This window comes from Pelmatolapia mariae, linkage group LG20, assembly GCF_036321145.2.
Source record: "Pelmatolapia mariae isolate MD_Pm_ZW linkage group LG20, Pm_UMD_F_2, whole genome shotgun sequence".
Lineage (NCBI taxonomy): Eukaryota > Metazoa > Chordata > Actinopteri > Cichliformes > Cichlidae > Pelmatolapia > Pelmatolapia mariae.
In genome coordinates, this window is record NC_086244.1 from 32,340,052 (window position 1) to 32,359,188 (window position 19,137).

Here is a 19,137-nt window from a genome sequence, read left to right on the forward strand (position 1 = left end):
AAGATCTATTGGCTAAAAAACTTTGGCATATCTTGTTGTGCAGTGAGTCCTCAAAAAAATTTGAGGAATCCAGCAAACATGTGACGCAGCACCTGAGAGCTCCAGGACCTGAGCATCTGGCCCTTCTGGTGATCCTTTTACCGTTCACTGAAGCCTCATCAGAAATGATCTCAGTGGAAAGTTGTCAATCAAGAAGCTGAGGTATGCCAAATCAGACAAGACTAACCACATACGGGTCTTATAGAGTGATGAATTTGGTTCAAATTGTTGCCAATATGCACGGAAGACAAGAGAGTGATGCAACACTGAGTGTCTACAGCCATCTGTAAAACACAGTGGATGATCTCTCATGGTTTGCTGATGCATTTCAGCCAGTGGTGTTGGAGATCTTGTCAAAATTGATGGAATAATTAAAACAGAAAGGTATCATCAGGTTTTTATCCAGATGCAATATAATGGGAAAGTGTTTGACCGAAAACAGCTTCATTTTTCATAATGACAATGATCCCAAACACAGTAAAAGAATACCAAAACACACAAAAGAACTCTATCAGTCATGGATTTGTCTCCAAGGGCTTGGACCTCAACATTATTAAAGCGGTGTCTGATCATCTTGACAGAAAACAGAACAAAAGGCAGAAACATCCAAAGAAGAGTTCTGACTTTCATGCACATTTCAATAAGTCACTGCATCTGATACCCATATATTAAAAAAGTGAGGGGCGGTTTGAAACCTTTGCACAGTACTGTAGTGTAATATTTATTTTGTTGATGGTTTTAGTCACTGGATATTAGACCACATGTCTTAAAGAACTTGAACGTGCTGCAAAAGTAAACTGTTCTTTTGTATTTAGACTATATAATTCGTGTGTCTTGCATTCAGAATCGTCGCATTGCCGCTGATGGAGAAAACACCCATTAAGTTACATAAGCATATAGTGATTTCAGTTAATGTCTTACAGATGGACACTCAATATTCATTTTAAAAGGCGACATTTGAATGGAGGATTGTGGTGTACGTATATGCAGACATTTTTCTCTTTATTTTCATTGTGGCTGTGTGCGAACGCTGACACTGGCAAGGTTAGTCGTTCAAATCCGCGCACGGTTAATTCATTCACACATGGCATTAGCACCACCATTGTTAAGTGTCTGGCTCAAACTGTATGCACTCTCAATACTGTAAATGGAGTTGAGATTAAAAGAAAACCCCCAAAAGGGGAGATATATTACAGCAACCATGCAACACCCAAAACACTCAAATTGGATTTCCACTGAACAAAAGCCATATGCCACATCTCCGAAACGCTAAATGCTGTCATGGTGCCTTCAGCCCATTACTTCACAGCGCATGTATTCACAACCACAAGGGTTTAAATCCCATTTCACACCGTGTTGTCACATCCCTCTGTTTGCCCTTTTTTCCTCCCTCTCCTCCGCGCTCACCCTCCTCAGAAAGCCTTAACAAAATACAAGGGCAGGCTGAAATTTCGAAACGCTATGTAACAAAAAAATTGCGTGGACTTTTTAAGCTGCGTAAGATGCCCTTAGGTCAGGAAAATAAATAGGCGCGGTAGCTGCTGAACAAATGGTGCCCTTTTCGAACACACATAAATTCTCTGAAGTTGCTAACAGAGCGCGGGAAAGAGCGTCTGAAGCACAGTCACCTAAAAGTAATGACTCTGCCTCCCAGGGCGCGCGCGAGAGTACGGACGGGCAAAGTGGCGCTCGCACACAAATAAAACAGTAAATAGATGGAGAGGGAGCCTGTATATTAATGCTGATAAAATAATACAGGCGTGAACAACAGGATGTATGCATCATTACCAATCACATGCACCCAGGCGTTGGCTTGACAGCTGATTTCTGCGCTCTGTTTGTTTGTTAAAGCCTTTCCGCCCCTGAGGTCTGGGCACTCATTATTTTCAGTGTAAAGTGGAACACAGCATGAAAAAAACACGCACAAACACACGAGCTCACGCAGCACCATCAGCAGCATGATGGGTTAAACCGCCCTTTAACAACAGAAGCTCTAATCCTTTACATTCAACCAGATACACATACACGTCTCACTTTTTAGCCCATATCACATTTGTACATCCCCTCATGCTTATTGTACTTATAAAGAAATCCGCAGTGACCTCCCTGACATGCAGACGTGACATTGGTTAGCAGCTGTTTGTAGCAGCAGCCATCGTCCTCCATCCTGCAGATTTATCCCGCATCTTTTTCAGCTCTTTCTCTCAGATGTGCAACAAACAGAAAGGTTATGTTTGAGTGGGAATAAGTGAAGGGTGTAAAAAAGAGCTTTGTGGGTACTGCCCGGTGCAGCTTTTATGTTAAATAATTTGCTGTTTTTGGAACGTAACATTATGGCTGCACAGTTGCCGTCCTATTAAAGTCAACTCCTGAGGTTGGGTGTGTCTGTTGGAGCTTTTCATTGCTCTTATCACTGTTAGGACCGTCTGTCAGCTGAAAAGATCCCAAATTTAAATTTTCCAAACAATTGCTCCTGTGGGGCGGTGTAATAGTGCAGCAGTAATGGTCCACTCAGCACAGTAGGGGCAGCAATAAGGACAACTGTGACGCTTACTTATGTACGCCAATCATTGAAACACATGTAGAGAGAATGCCCACTAATGCTTTAAATTATAATTACTGGTACTCGGCTTTTAACGTAAAGAGAAAAGGTAGTGGAAACTATGCTCTCAGTAGAAGACCCTGATTGCTTCAACTTCAACATCATGTAGTGTTCATATCAGCGCTTTTTGCTGGCTTTTTTGTGCAGTTTTTTCCAAATAATTCTGCAAGTCAACATCCACCCCCACCTCCAAGCGGCAGATGGGGAAACAGATAGGAGCTTAACCAGCAAAATGCAAATGAAAAATGCTCCAGGTGTAGCCACTTACCTAGTTAGCATAAGGGTTAGTTGCATGCAATAATAAATCCCCAAGTTATGGACATCTGCTCTGAATTAAACCAAATTTATATGTATAACTTCATCTTTTCAAATTCTATTTCAGAGATTTGTTATGATTCAATATGGGCCATATAAGAGCCACAAAAACACACATATAAGCATTACATAACACAATTTTCAAGTAGATAATGGAATAAATATGTATGAAAAATACATTAAAGACATGTTCTATATGGTAAGGTTGAAATCAAATTAAGAAAAAAATCAAATGTGTCTGTGTCTATTTATTAGTCCGATTGCACCATGTGTCATGTCTTTTCTCGTTACTTCAACGTCAATCAGAAGAGAAAAGCTGAAAACAGAAAAGCGTAAATTATACAGTCAAAATGTAATCCTAAATTATGGCATGGAAGACAATCCATGCCAAATAAACCTCTGTGGGTTGGTGTGACATATACCCAGGCCAAATCCAAATTAATGCAGGGATAATTAGAGCCAACCCAAAACGCAGCCAACCTGAACACGCCCAAAGAATTAGAGAACGCAGTGACAACTAACTACCAATTAAAACCCTGTTTACAAGAGCAGCAATATGTGTCATATCCTTGTGATTCACAATTCTTTCGCTAATAATTCAGGGATACAATTACGGAGCACCATGTGATCAAAGCTGATCACCCGAGTACCAATTAATAACAAACGTGTTCGTATGAGGTCAAATTTGAAACGCCATCATAAGTATATTTCAGTTCAGTTCATGTGCAGTGGGGGAAAATTATTTGATCCCCCACTGAATTTGTTAGTTTTGAACCAAAGAAATGAACCGTCTCTAGACAGAATATCATCCAAAAATCCAGAGAAAACACATTATATAAAAGTTATAAATTAATTTGTGTGTCATTGAGTGAAATACGCATTTGATCCCCTGCAACCCAGTCAGAATTCTGGCTCCCACAGATGTGATCTTGTGTTTGGGGGAAGACAAATTCTGCGTATTTCCTAAAGAACGCCATCCCAACAGTCAAGCATGGAGGTGGAAACATTATGCTGAAGGTACAGCATAAATTGAGGGGCCAGTGTAACATAAAATGTTGGACAGGAACCTCCTTTCCTCATGCAGAACACTGAAGTGTTGCAGATGGGTCTCTCAGCATGACAATGACTTAAAACATACAGCCAGAGGAGCGTCTATACAGGCTTTAAGTTGACGGCTGGCAGCAAAGAAACCTGAAGGAATCAGAGATTTCTGTAAAGAGGAGTGGACCAAAATCCCTCCTGAGATGTGCACAAACCTGGTGAGCAACTACAAACAAATGTCTTACCACTGTGCTCACCAGCAACGGTTTCTCCACCAAGTGCTAAGTCATGTTTGGCTTGGAGATCAAATACTTATTTTAGTCAATGACATCCAAATCAATTCATAACTTTTGTGTAATGTTAACTATTTGGTCCCTCTCCATTAAAATGAAATGAGCATAAAAATAAGAGACTGCAAACTTACAGATTCACCAGGAGATCAAATAATTATTTCCCCCACTATAAAAAGTGACAGCAATACCGAGCTGTCCCGAAGGTGGTACCAAACAGCCTGCTACATCCTTTTTAAATCCAACTCTGCGTCTCGAGAGGCTGGGTTACTGTCCAGCTTCTCCCCTTGCAGTGATCTTGTTTGTTTACAATAATCCTGTTAGAGTTGTAAACCTAATGCGGTAATGATTTATTGATGAGTCAACGCTAAACATAGCACCGAAATTCTAGCATGTTCCAGTTTGTGCTTTCTCATCCTCCTTTAGCCCCAGATGAGCATAAACAGGTCATAAAAAAGCCCTGCTGTTTATGAAATCTTATGATTCCTCTTGCCGTTCGGTACTTGGCTCCTTCATGCCTCAAAGGTTAGGAGACTTGAAGTTTGCGAAGCACTTTTAATGAGTTTTATGTTTCTTCTTCAGCAATAAGGAATCGTTACAAGCATTCAAAGAAAAAACTTGTGGAGGACTGGGTGCTCAACTAGTTTTGGAGAAATTGGCTGCATGTGAAGATTCGATTTTTGCTCCTCCATTATAAAAGGTTAATCTACACCAGTTTCAGCCTTAAAATTGTGTTATTTCAAGCTCTTTTCTGGACAGATATTGACAGATAAGAACTATGTGTCTCCAGTATAAGAAGGTATATTAATAAGACGCTTTTAAGTGGACAGGTTTTCATGTTAGGCTGCTCAGAATGAGTGTAGGTGCCAAAAAAAGGTGTAAAAAGCAGATTTCAGGAACAGAGGATTCCCAGAGCAGCTGCAAGTCTTTCAGCAGGGAGCATGAATTTGTAATGCTCTCAACTCCGTAAAAATGTCTGTCAGAATATTCTTTCATGTCCTCGGAAATCCTCCTGTGCATAATGTTGCCTTGTTTATCGCTGTTTTGTAGCAGTTATTCTGCCACTCAAACCACACTCTTAGCAGAGAGAGAAAGATATGTATCAAGTGGACTTCATTCATTCATAAAGGGCAGATCCCAGGTGGCAACCTGTAGAGCTGCATGACTGCAAAGTAACCTGACATTTAAAATATCCTTCACTGCAAATCCTGCAAATATGAAAGCTTGGGGAACAGACACAACTGCAATTCATTAATCTGTTTATTTGCATAAAATAGCTAATATCCACCACTAAATGCCTCTGACGTTCACTGAGCGAAAAGCCACTGCATGAAATCAGATGAATGTTCATAAATAGGCTCTGGTCTTATGCCAAAACCAGTCACCACCTGTATTTCCCAGTATCTGCAATTATGACATAATTAAGACCTGAGCAAAGCTTAAAAACATACTGATATGAAACATGGGACAGAAACTGGCCGGTATGAAAACCTGTCCAGATTACAGGTTTAATGTCATGATTACATGACACTAATTACCCACCGGAGAAACCTGCCATCTGGCTCTGCATCGCTCTGAGAAGAAAGTATGTGACACTCCACAGTCTTATGCTCAGACTGAGACATTTAGAGGACATCTAATGGACTTTAATGGGTTGGTGGAAGTTTTTTCTAAAGTGCTACATTGTGGTTAGCTATGTACTGTACATGTAGTACAGTGTGGATGGTAAGTGGGCTTTTGTACATGTCATGGACTCATGATGATATGGGTTTGAGCACATTTTGTACACGGTCATGCTCTGTGTGTGTCTTGCGAGTAATGTGTATGGTTTAGCAAAAAACATCAGCATAGCTTCCCATGATCGGATAACCATGGCAGGAGGTAATAAAGCTGATTTTACGCTACATAATGACTCATTTAGATGACATGATCCAAATATGTCTGAAGGCAAACTTCAGGGTTAAACACTTGGAGGACACCCAGTGTTCCCAGTCTATAAAACTGATGTTTGCACATCTCTGGCTCTTCTGTCGTGCTTCTTTATGGTTATATCTTTTCATTCTCTCATGATACACACACGCACACAATTTCAATCTAATGCAGGTGCTGCACAACAGATTTTTCTGATCTTCAAGCTTTATTTTTTGGCTGCGTTTGATAAACAGCGTGCCTCCTCCTTTAGTCATGGCCCTTCTGAGCCAGGTTGTGACACTAGAAAGCTTCGCTCCAAGGCATACTCGTGAGTCAGTCAATCTCATAGAGGAAGATATTTATTACTTCGATTCCTGGAAGACACATAAAAGTGACCAAAATAGTTGTGTACAGAATTAAAAAAGAAGAAGAAGAAGATGAAGAATGGCAGTAGTTGTGTAGTGAGCTGTAAATGTAATCTGAATATAAAATACTATGAAATAATGTCATGCCATTGAAAACTACTTAAGCAATAATTTTGTTCATCAGCACAATTTGTGTATTGTCCTCTAAAAGGTGAAACATAGCCTTTAAAAAACCTGCTATATGTGGAATAGAAAAAATAGAAAAGGCAAAAAAATAGAAACAGCAAGAACAGATTTCAACCATGGCATCAACAATAATGATTAAATATGAATGATGTAGACTCCATTTTCATTTTGTTTTACCTCAGGGGTTATAACACTGTGTAAAAACACATTATAATATAGTAAAAAAATAAACATTCAGAATGCATATGCTCTGGGGCATTTACATTTCTCAGCAGACCTTCATGTAAATGTGCCTGACACATGAAACATCAGTGTACTCATCTATGAGATTATAGTTAACATCAGTGCAGTGGCCTATATGTACAGTAAGTGAATTCACTGTGCACTGACCTCTGTGTACGCTTGCTATACTGTACTTTATATGATGCATATTGGTGCCATATGCACCACAAAATAAATTAAACTCGTGTATGTATGTTCACGTTGATGTAATCTAATTTGGGTTTGGTTTGTTAGTTGCTAACGCATGCATTACAAAGCTCCAGGGTAAAATCAGTTTAGTGGAAGTTCCTATACATTCACCAGCCACTTCATTAGGTACAACTGCTTTAATGCTCGTTTATGCAAAAGTCAGCCAATCACATGGCAGCTACACAATGCATTTAAGCATATAGACATGGTTGAGATAACCTGCTAAAGTTCAAACCACGCATCAGAACGAGGAAGAAAAGTGATTTAAGTGACTCTGAACATGACGTGGTTGTTGGTGACAGACGGGCTGGACTGAGTATTTCAGAAACTGCTGATCAGCTGGGATTTTCCTCCACAGACATCTCTAACGTTCACAGAGAGTCATCTGAATAAGAGGGAACATCCAGGGAGCGGCGGTTCTATGGAATAAAATGCCTTGTTGCACAGAGGTCAGAGAAGAACTGCTACAAACTGATAATAAGGCAACCACTACTCAAATATCCGCTCACCACAACCAAGGTTTGCAGAAGAGCATCTCTGAACCCAACACAGCAAACCTTGAAGCAGATGTGCTACAGCATCTGAAGACCACACTGGCAGCAACCTCTAACGACTTAGAACAGATAACTAATGCCTGATCTTATGAATCTTGATTTCTGCTACAACATTCACATCACAATTTTGTGTAAACAACATGAAAGCACAGATACTTCCAGCCTTCTTTTGAAAGTGCAGGCTGGTGGTGTAATGGTGTGGGGGATATTTTCTTGGCACACTTTGAGCTCCTTTGTACTACATGACTGTTGTTTAAAGGCCACCGCATAGCTTAGTATTGACCTGAGTATCCAGTGTACCTATCTTCTGACAACACATCGGGTCATGAAGCTCAAATCATCTCAAACTTGTTTGAAAGCATGCAACAAAAACTATAAAGCAGTATTGATGTAACTAATGAAGTCGCCAGTGCACGTGTGTCTTCCATGTACCACAATCACAGTAAATGTCATACGAGTATGTCAGTGCTCCACCTATCCACAACACAAACTGCCCCAGCTCACAACATCTGTGCAGTCAATACATCACTATCAATACATCCTTAATTTCTAAAGTCAATCATCCAGAGACAATGTGTATACGGTGACAAACATGCCAATAATTATCACTAACTCCTTTTTTGTTTTTTGTTTTTTTGCTTTACAGTCTCATTTGGGTTATTGTTTAGCTTTCACAGTGCAAGTAGTATATAATTTAGTAATTTCAGCATTAACATGTAAAATATCAAAACCCTGAAATTGAAGCAGTAAAATAGAATTTAGTCGTCATTTGTTTTATGAAGTATCAGAGGTTTTACTGTGCCCTTTCAAACTGTCTGCTGAGGAAAAGGACTATTCAACAAACTCCTTCAAACATGATGACGCCATTGTGTCTTTGTCTCAGACTGGAGTTTGCTGTTCCAGTGAAGCTCTGTTGTGCAGTCAAAACTGCTACACACATTCACTACTGGGAGTTTGCCAGTACAAGCACAGTCTCTGCTGCTGGCTACTGGAGCAGTTGGGGGGTGGGGGTTACTTTGCTCAAGGGCACCTTGAACTGATCCTGTTGGGGTGCCAAACAGTGCTATTGCTGCCACAACCAGCTGACCCTAAAGCCAGTTTCATGCATGTGTGTTCGTGTGTCCTTAAACTGTTGTCAGCACGTGCATGAATGGTGTGTTTAATCTCTACGAACACAAGAATTACCCAGAGAACCGACAGACTGAGACAAACTGTCAAAGAGAGCATGAGAGTGAAATGGAAAAGGAAGACAAAGACAGCGAGGAAAGAAAGTATGGACGAGTGAGGAAGTAAGAAAGCAAGACGGGCAGAGAGAGGAGAGACGTCCCAGAACTCTGGCATACATAGATATTATTCATTGAGAAGATATGAATACACCCTCAAGTGCAATGCTTTGAGCCACCTGAGAGTACACACACGTACTTATGAACACAGAAGCACACAGAAGTGCTGTACACACGCAAATAATGCGCAAGCACGAGTAGGAAGAAAAGCTGCTGAAGCACAGACATAAACCACACTCGCACACGCCTGCTGATAGTATACAACACATTCAGTGCATGCACAGCCACGCACCAGGAGAGGGAGGAGGGAAAGAGGAAAACTGGAAAGAGGAGAAATGGAGTGAAGAGCAGAGCTGAAAGGGTTTCACCATGGAAGAGGAACAGCCCATGAGAGTTAGGTGAGGAATGCCAGGAGGGAAACTGAAGAGGAGGAGAGGATAACACATGAGTGAATATGGAATAGGGGTAAGAAGGGAAACAGAAAAGAAGAAGAAAAGAGAGGACGAAGGGAAAGAAAGAGGGAGAAACTGAGAAAGAAGATGGCTGATGGAGGAAAGACACAAAAATGGACAGAAGAATTATTACAAAGGATGAAAATGAAGAATTCATTCATCCACCCAAAGATGGGTAGAATGAAAGAGGAGAAGAAGAAGAAAGCGGTGGGTAGAGGAGGGACGGGCAGTCACAGATAACACACAGCACACAATGAAAGTGACAGCTTTGCTCCGAGCTTGACTCTGGCTGACTGTTGTTTCATTATAATCTCATGACTGTCAAATCCTGGAGCAATGGAGAGAGGGGAGAGAGGGGAGAGAGAGGAACGAGGAGAGAGGGCAAAGCATGCTCATCGTGAGAGAAAAACAGTGAGAAAATTGGAAATGAATCCATACATCTGGTTCAAGCGAGCTGAGCGCACACTGTGAGACGCCAATGGAGACAAGGGTGAATGCACACAAATATACAAACATACATGCAGTTGTGACACACACACACACACTCAGCAGTTTTGCTTGTTGCCGGACTTCTTCACTTACTCACCGTTGCTCCTCTTTAATCGCAAGTTAGTTCATTTGTTAAAAATGTGCAAATTCATATTTATTCCTTTGTTCATTTGCACTTTTGCTCACACTCCAGCTCATTTACTCAGTGACTTATTTATTGACTCAACTGGCCTTTTTTAATGATTTTTCTTTTTAATCTTCAGTTTAAATTGAGTGTGACAGTAAATCCCCAGCCCCAGGGGCGGACTGAGATAATAATTCAGCCCAGGACCTCATCCTAGGACATTATGTCTATCCTACACTAAAAGAGCAGTTATTAGGATCATTTTAAGTTAAGAACGTAATATTGGATTTTAAATTTCAAATATTGTGAATTATGAGTTTTGTTGTTACAATATTAAACATGGCCAAAGTCATAAATATGGAGGTCAGTGTGTGTACAAGCTGAAGCTTCAGACTGCTCCAAATGCTCTGGCTCAGATAGTTTCTTCTAGTCTTGGACCTGTATGATGTCACTGAGAACAGATATCCTTAATATAGTTATCTCACGCCCACAGCTCTGACTATGAGTGACTCATTCACTCAGCCATGTTCATCCCTTCACCTCCTCCATCACTTATTTCTTGGTTGTTTAATTTACTCATTCCCCTTACTTCCTTCTTTGCTCAATGGATCCCTCACTCGCTCATCCAAAATGACATCAAGTGGAATATGTATAAACCGTGATCATCGCTGGTATCAGAACAGTGTAAATAGGGTAGGAGGTCACACACAGTCCCCAGCCAGCGTTCATCTACTAATGCTTTGTGACAGAATACAAACACAGCACTATCCAGGTCCTTAAAACAACAATGCTGCACTCGTTTCTTTTCCTCTTCACTTTCTTTGTGTTCAAAAGGCTTTGATCATTAACATCAGTATCTTTACTGACTCCCTAAAAGGGCTTTATTCTTTTATCCCAAAGCTAAGAGAGAAATACACACAAACAATCAACAAAGTGTGAAAAATATAGCTTAAAATATTAATTCAAGAAAAATACAAAACAAAACGGGAATTCAGTTTAATCTCGTTCTTCAGCGCATCTCACGGCTGCGTGATGAACAAGTTATGTTGAGAAGCTGACGGAGGCTGATCCTGTGGCATATGTCATCAGGAGAGACAGCACATTTGCGAAGCAGTAAGACAATTTAATGGGATATCAGGGATATCTGACTCTTCCTGTCAGAGTCATGCACGCTCTCGATTCCCGGCTCGATAGATTTTTAATTGTGCAAAATTGCTATGGCAACTTGGACTGCACTTAGCCTGGATCCTGCCAATCAAACTGTGTTTGCAGTGCTGTGATATTGATCTCTGCTTATAACTACACGCAGCTCCCATTCCACCAAGAAAAATGCCTAAAATAAAACACCAGTTTTACGCCAAATGCTAACAACAGTCTGGAAGAATGGAAACCATGGTGACTGATACAAAAATTAGATATGACATCACATTAAAGATTATCCTTAGCAGCCCATCCTTTGAATGTTTTCACTGCTCAGTTGTGTTTTCATTTCCACAGAAAGTCCCCATTACACAGAAAACATGTCTTTCTCACTACACTTTGAAAATGTGTTAGGCCAACATCAGTCTCTTATCTTGCATTCTTTCAGGTAAATGTAACCTGAATAACAGCTCGATTTCTATCAATATTTCTCTTTTATCTGTCTATACTACTCTTTTTTGGCTTTGTCTCCAGTAAATCATTGCGTCAGCATGGCATACATGCACCTGGGATGAGTTTCAGACAGCCCACTTAAAAATACTTTTTAAAACATGTATCTTTGATAAGGACAAAAGAAAGACACAAAAGGAAAAGGTAGAAGTAATGCAAAGAGCTCAGCCAAGTGACATGCAGCCTTATCATCCCACTTTCTCACTCACTTACAAACCTGTGGCGTTGGACTCCTTATCGTCACAATATTTTTTACACTGAATAAAGCTGCAGAGCAACCTAAACTGACTGCAAACACACACTCACACACATGCACCCTCCCTCCCTTCTCTCACTTTTTTCCCTTCATGGTCTCTTACCCGTGACGGAGATCAGCATGGGAGCCACCAGCGGCCTGTTGTTATCCAGTTTTCGGCTCAGTCGGATCTCTCCGCTGGTGTGATTCAGGAGCAGCAGGTGAAGCTCATTCCCCCTTTCGATGGTGTAGTACAGTCTGTCTGACACGTCAGGATCGTGAGCAGGTACCCTCCCTATTACCCCGGTGGGGAAACTGTTGGACCGATTGGACACAAAGTTGTTGAAAATGATTTGAAAGTCTTGTAGAGTTGGCCTGTTGTCGTTCTGGTCCACCAATCGGATTCGGACAGTAGCACGGCTGACTAAAGGTGCTGACGTGGCCTGGACCACAATGACATACTCGTTGCGCGTCTCATAGTCAAGATCAATGAGTGACGTGAGCTCTCCTGAAAAGATGTCCATCTGGAAGATCTCTGGGATGTTGCCCTCTACAATTTGGTACATGATCTGAGCATTGGCACCCTCATCAGGGTCGGTGGCTGTTATCTGTGCCACCACAGAACCCACAGCACTGTTTTCTTTTACTAAAACCTCAAAGTCATCAGCGGGGAAAACAGGGGCGTTGTCATTCACATCGAGGACTGTCACCTGGATGTGGACAGGAGTTTGCTGAGAGGGTACACCGCGATCAACAGCATAGGCAGTGAGCTCATAGAATGGCACGTTCTCGCGATCCAAACGTCTGCTATTTCGGACGATCCCGGATTTCGGTTCAATGGTAAAGTCTCCACCCCCATCCTCACCGTTTTGGAAGGTGTATTGAACACGACCGTTGGCGTGTGCATCCCGATCGGTGGCTGAGATTTGGAGAATACTGGTGTAGGAAGGGGCATCTTCACTCACTGTTCCCTGATACCTGGGACTGAGGAACTGAGGTGCGTTGTCATTGACATCATTGACATTCACCTCAACGTATGTCGTGTCTGATTTCTGCGGTATGCCGTTGTCTTTGGCTGTTATAGCCAACGTGTAGGTCATCTGGTCTTCATAGTCAAGCTCTGCCTGGAGCGTTATGGCTCCTGTTGCTGGGTCGATGCGAAATTGCGGGATATTGTCCTCGAGGAAGTACGTGATTCGAGCATTCTCGCCAACATCGTCGTCTGTGGCACTGATCACGACTATGGTGCTTCCAGGTGGCTGGTCCTCGTTCACACTAACAGAGTAATGGGCGCTTTGGAAAACAGGGCGGTGTGTGTTGGCGTCTGTGATGTTGATGTGCACCTGACAGGTGTCATGGAGGGTTCTGTCTGAGGCAGTGACAGTGAGAACGTAGCGCCGCTCCTGTTTGTAGTCTAGTGGGAGAGCTAGAGAGAGAAGCCCACCCCCTCCCGCCGTGCTGATAGCAAAGCGGTTTCTGGTGTTTCCTCCTGTTATCTGGTAGGTCACCGCACTGTTGACGTCACGATCCACAGCTGTGACAGTCACTACGCTGGTGCCAACCGCTGCGTCCTCGTTCAGTCTGACATAGTACTCCTTTTGGAGGAACTCAGGGCGGTTGTCATTAACATCCATCACTGTTATAGTCACACTGGCTGTAGCGGAAAGAGGGGGCATGCCATAATCCCTGGCCTCCACGCCAAAAAAGTAGTGCTCCACAGATTCTCTGTCAAGAATAGACTTGACGGTGACCCAGCCTGTTGCGGCATTGATAACAAATGGCGTGTCAGAGCTTGTGCCAGTTAGCCTGTACTCCAGACGAGCATTGTCACCAGAATCTGTATCAATGGCCTGGATGTGGAGGATTGAACTACCAATTGGGGCGCTCTCAAGCACGGATGCCTGAAATGGTGTGGAGACAAAGATGGGCGGATTGTCGTTGACGTCTGTCACTTGGACGCTGACAATCCCAGTGTTGTTAGAAAGGGGTGGCCGCCCGTTGTCCTGTGCGCGAACGCGGAGCGTGTACTCTCGTTCGGCCTCATAGTCTAGTGGTGCCACCACCTGGATCTCACCAGTGACGCTGTCAATGGAAAACTGCCCACGGCTGTTGCCACTGATGATGTTGTAGTGAACAACAGCATTACTGTCCTTGTCCCGGTCTGTGGCGCTGACACGGAGAATTTCAGAATGAGGCCTGACATTCTCCTTCACTGCCACCACATAGCGTTTCTCACTGAACTGTGGCACATTGTCATTTTCATCCAGCACGGTGATGAAAACTTTAACGGTAGCAGAGCGCGGCCCCGGATCCTTCCCCTGGTCGCTGGCCTCCACCTGCAGGGTGTAGTGTTCATTCGTTTCCCGGTCCACTGACCCACGGGTTGTAATGAGGCCAGAGCGAGGGTCAATCTCAAAGGCCGCCCGTGCCATTGTAGCTGAGTCACCGACAAACCGGTAACGAATATTGGCATTGGATGGGGAGTCTGAATCAGTCGCTCTCAGCTGTAGTATGGGATAGCCTTCCTCCACATTCTCCCTAATCGTCTCCCTGTACTCTGACTGCTCAAATATAGGAGAGTGATCATTCCGGTCTGAAACAGTGATGGACACCATTGTGGTGCCAGAGAGGCGAGGGGAGCCATGATCAGTCGCCGTGACCCGGAAGTAATGTAGGTCCATGTGCTCTCGGTCAAGAATCTGAGTGGAGGTGATGAGGCCGGTGTCTGGGTGAATGTGGAAGTAGTCGGACGATCGACTGTTCATCAGCGGGGCCATTGTGTAGCTCAGCCTGCCTGCATCTCCTCCGTCTGGGTCTGAGGCGGACATGATGATCACTGATGTGCCAGGCGGCTGGTTTTCAGCCACATGTACTTGGTAGGTGTACTGGGAGAAATGGGGATGCCTATTGGCTGCACGTTTCGAGCGAGACCATGGCATGAAAATCTTTCTCTCAGTCTCTCTCTGTGAGGTATCATCATCTGCTACGATTATCAGTCGTTCCAGGCTCCTCTCTCCCCTTGAACTGTGCTTTTTCTTTTCCTCCCCCTCCACCTCCCCTCTGCCTCCTCCCTGGTGGCTTTCATCCCCCTGGCTTTCTTTCTTCCCTATTTTGCTATCTGGCTGTGTGATGGTGGTGCTACTGCCCCTGTCCTGACCCTTCTCTCCCTTTGCCTCTTTCTCCTCTGCCTGGCTTGCCTTTGTTATTCTCCTTCCCCTCTCCCACTCCTCCTCCTCCTCTGCCCCTGTTTCTCTCCCTCCCATCAGCCGCGCCTCTCTCTGGCCCTCCCCCACCTGTAATTTTCCTCCCCAAACAGAGGCAGCAGCAACAGCGGACCCCTCAAAGCCCTCTTCCTCCCTCTGCCTTTCTCCTTTATCTCCCATCTGCCGCCCCGTTGCCTGTCTGACACCTTCGGGCTCTAGTGGCACTTGCTTACCGGGTTTTAATTGCATATGTGCACCGTCCTCGCGCGGGGTAGCTGAGCAGTCAGTGGAAATGCTACCAGAGCATCCTGGGTGAGCCATCGCTCTCTGCGCGCTTTCCCACTGCGTTTGACCACGCCACAGCGAATTTTCTATTTCAGACTCATATCTATTTCCCCCGCCGCCTCTCTCCTCTTCCTCATTATTATTATTATTATTATTATTATTGTTATTATTATTATTAGTGTTGGACTTGCTCCACAAAAACACGCGCCCAGCGTCTGGAGGAGCTGTCCGTCGTGCTGAAAGCTCCTCTACACGGGGGGAGTGTAGCGAACGCGCAGACCATGTGGTCAGGTTAACTGCCGAGACGAGCGACAGGTACTCTGCTGCAGGCTGCACTGCTGCTTCAGAGTGACTGGGAGATGTAGCGGGAAACTTAGCAGGCGAGGAAAAGCCTGAGTCACCGGCAGACTGTGTCTCTGAAGTTGCTCTCACTTTTCCAGCAGACAGACTGAGCGCTGTGACTCGTCTCCCACTTTCCCAGCTCTCGTCTGTTTCTGTTTGAGTGGGCGCTGTTTCAGTAACTTCAGAGCCAGAGTATTCAGAGTATTTTGACGCGTTTTGGGGGACGGTGGTTTTGTTGGATGGGGACTGCTGGCAGGGCGTCTCTGAAATAATGCTGCTGAGGGCAATTTGGATGAGGCGCTTCCTCGGAGCTATGCCTCCCTCGGGTGTCGTAAATTCAGCTAAATATCCACCCCCCATTTCTTCTCTGTCTAAACAACCAGAGCCACCACTGGGACCCACCCTGTCCGCCCTGCTCTCTCTCCGGGTTTGACTGCTCTGCCCCTCGGTTTCTGGTGCTGATTTCCCCCGCTGAAGCTCATTATCAGTACTACACGAGAGCTTCAGTATCAGAAAAGCCAAACCATTATCCGGATAATTAGATAAATGAATGTGTTTGCTGCTGTGGCTCATCTCTCCCCCTCTCCCATCATTTACCTCTCTTTTCTTCCTTTCATGAATAACTCTGGCACGCTTAGACCTTGCTTCACAGAGAGGAGGTAACCAACAACCTAGATTGCTAATCTCCTCCAGCGCGCTACACCTGTACGCTTCCCTCCCCTCATCTCCCCCACCTCTCGGCCCTCCTCCATTCTCTCTAATGCACCCCGTCAAACCGCTATCGTCACCCCTCTCCCTGCTCCTGTTGGGATCGATAACATTATGCCAGCCCAAATGAGAACAATTACCAGCCCGCCTGTTCATGCTGACTGAGCCATCCCAGCGCTTCGCCTTGTTGCCGTTCCTGTAAACTAGCTGTTGCTGAATGTTGTGAAAATTACACACGCAATCCAATTGAGATGCCCGGACACAGTCTGAATTGTTGGTAAAAGTAGGCTTGAATGTGTTTGAAGCATCAGCGTGGGGTGAAATGTATCCAGAAAGAGAATGAATGCAGTGAGAGAAACCAGCTGGGAAGAGGCCAGGTGAGGGAGTGCTGGCCACGGAGAGGGGTGGTTTGTCGGGGCACGGCCAGTGTGTCGGGGAGCACCATGCAGCAAGCAGTCTCTTCACCTCAGGAGCCCTCTCCCACACCTCTCCCCCTCTCCTCCCTCCACTTCCGGGTGCCCCGTTCAGGCCAGAGGCGTGCACAAAGGCTCCGGCGGCACCACGTTTGGCGAGGTGTGGTCGCGACGCCGGCCACCGTTGCGCGCACGCTCTAGTCCTTTGTACTGGCCGTTTTTTACCGTTTTGAACCGGCGAGGGGGTGGAAACAGGTGAAGTGGGAGGTGAAACAACGCCCTTTCTGCCCAGCCTTCCTCTTTCCACTCTCTCTCCTCCACCGACGCCATCGGAGTTCAACCTGCTCCTAATACCAGGGTGGAGTTGGAGAGTAGGTGGCGATGGAGCCGGAGGGCCGTCTGCAGTCTTCCAAAACGTCCCGACTCCTTTCGGTCCTTCTTTCCGCCTCCCCTTCGCTCCATCCCGCAGATATCCTCTCAGCGTCTCTCCCGCGCGCTGCACTCCCGAGCATCCCTCTCTCTGTATCCGCTCCACGGTCCACCTGCTTGGGCGTAGATTCCAGCTGCCCCTCGGCGACTCCCTTGCCTCCTCGCACTGGTGTTGCTGTTGCTGCTGGCTCACTTTACCGGCGTCTCGATAGCAGAGGCCCGGGGTCCATCTGTTGGAAACTCCTCCTGTATTCACCGTCCCCGGGGTGAAGGCGAACAAAGGGCCGAGGAGAAGCAGGTGGAGTGCCAGAGATGAGAGCAGGAGCGGGGTAAAGCCCGGTAGCGGTGCAGCCATTTAGTCTTCTCCTTTCTCTGTGTCTCCCCTCCTTTCTCCCTCTTCCACCTCTGCCTATTCTCTCTTTCTCACTCACGAGTGTGCCTTCCCTTCTCCCCCGTTACTTCTCTCTGTCCTTCGTTCCGGCTATGTGGCCAGTTCCAGGACCGCCAGCACCGCCCGACACCTTCCCCCAGGCTCCCCCGTCTCTCTGTCGGCCTGGAGAGTTGGCATCTACCCGCTGTGGTCCGTGGAGCTGGAGGTCTGAGCGTTAGGAGCGGCGCGGCAGCAGCATCTCTCCTCCCGTTCATTCACATCCAACATGGCTCACACACTCACACCGACTGACTGGCTGGCTGGCTCACACACTAGCCTTCAGAGTGTGTGTGTGTGAGTCTGCATGTATGTGTGTGCGCGCTCCTCTAGCAGTGGCTGTGGCAAGCTACTATCCATCCATCCACACACACTCACACAATCACGCTCTCCTCCTCTCTCCTTTTCCACCCCTCCCCCTATTGCTTGCATCTCTATAGCCCCTCTCTCTCTCTCTCTCTCATAATGGTTGGCTCCGGTGCGCAGGGCTGTTACACAGCACCCGCGGCGGTCGCCATGTCCACAACTGGAATATGAGCTAGAAAAAAACCCTTATCTTACACAATCACGCCGTCATCGCCGTATCATCTGCCGTACTGTCGTCCTAACACATTTCCCCCCAGGTCTGTCACCTTTCACCTTCTAGGACTTCAGCAATGAAGTCCTAGAAATTAGACTTTGACTTTATTTCATTTTCCATGCTAAAAAAGAAAATTTTACACGAGCAGTTTTGGATGGATTATAGAAGAAAAAGTAATTTTTAGAAACTTTACTTCAAGGGGAAAGACTGTTCAGTCTAGTCCTTCTGTAATAAATCATTTTGCTTCATTGATATATTCGGGATGTTTCATTTCCTGGAAATACATCAATTTCTCCGTTTTTTCTTCTTCTCCATTTTCATGTGCTTTGGTCTCACCCTGCCAAGCAGCATCTTATATTCTAGTGCGGTGATGTAAGCTTAGGTTAGCTCAAGGAAAAGTGACGTCATCTCTCTCTTGCATCCACGAGTAAGTCACAGATACACACACACACTGAGAGAGAGAGAAAGAGGGGGGAGTCCCTGAGGTGTCACCTCCACTTTTTACTCTAAGATTATTGTGATGATATCAGTGTTAAAGGCACATGCGCGCAATCCGACAACATTCCTAATTTAACACTAATTCGCTCATGGTTAAATGGGCAGATCCATTTCCTGATACTTATTGAGAAAAAAATTATGCAAATATGCTGGCTACAAATTTCCCCTATCTACTCACCATCTTCCCATTCAGTACCAATTTGTAATGCCGGCTGGGTGGTGCAGTTTTTCTAATGACACGGATG

The 19,137-nt window shown here is 45.0% G+C and overlaps 1 protein-coding gene across 2 annotated transcripts in view; it reads right to left on the reverse strand.

Moving 5' to 3' along the window:
- Positions 1-18,173, reverse strand: part of celsr3 (cadherin, EGF LAG seven-pass G-type receptor 3) — a 119,209-nt gene extending 101,036 nt beyond the window's left edge. For both annotated transcript variants that reach the window (XM_063463627.1, XM_063463626.1), the window contains exon 1: positions 12,132-18,173. In XM_063463627.1, the coding sequence (XP_063319697.1) occupies positions 12,132-17,742 (5,611 nt within the window). In that variant the 5' untranslated portion in view covers positions 17,743-18,173. The remainder of the gene's footprint in view (positions 1-12,131) is intronic.
- Positions 18,174-19,137: the final 964 nt, after the last annotated feature.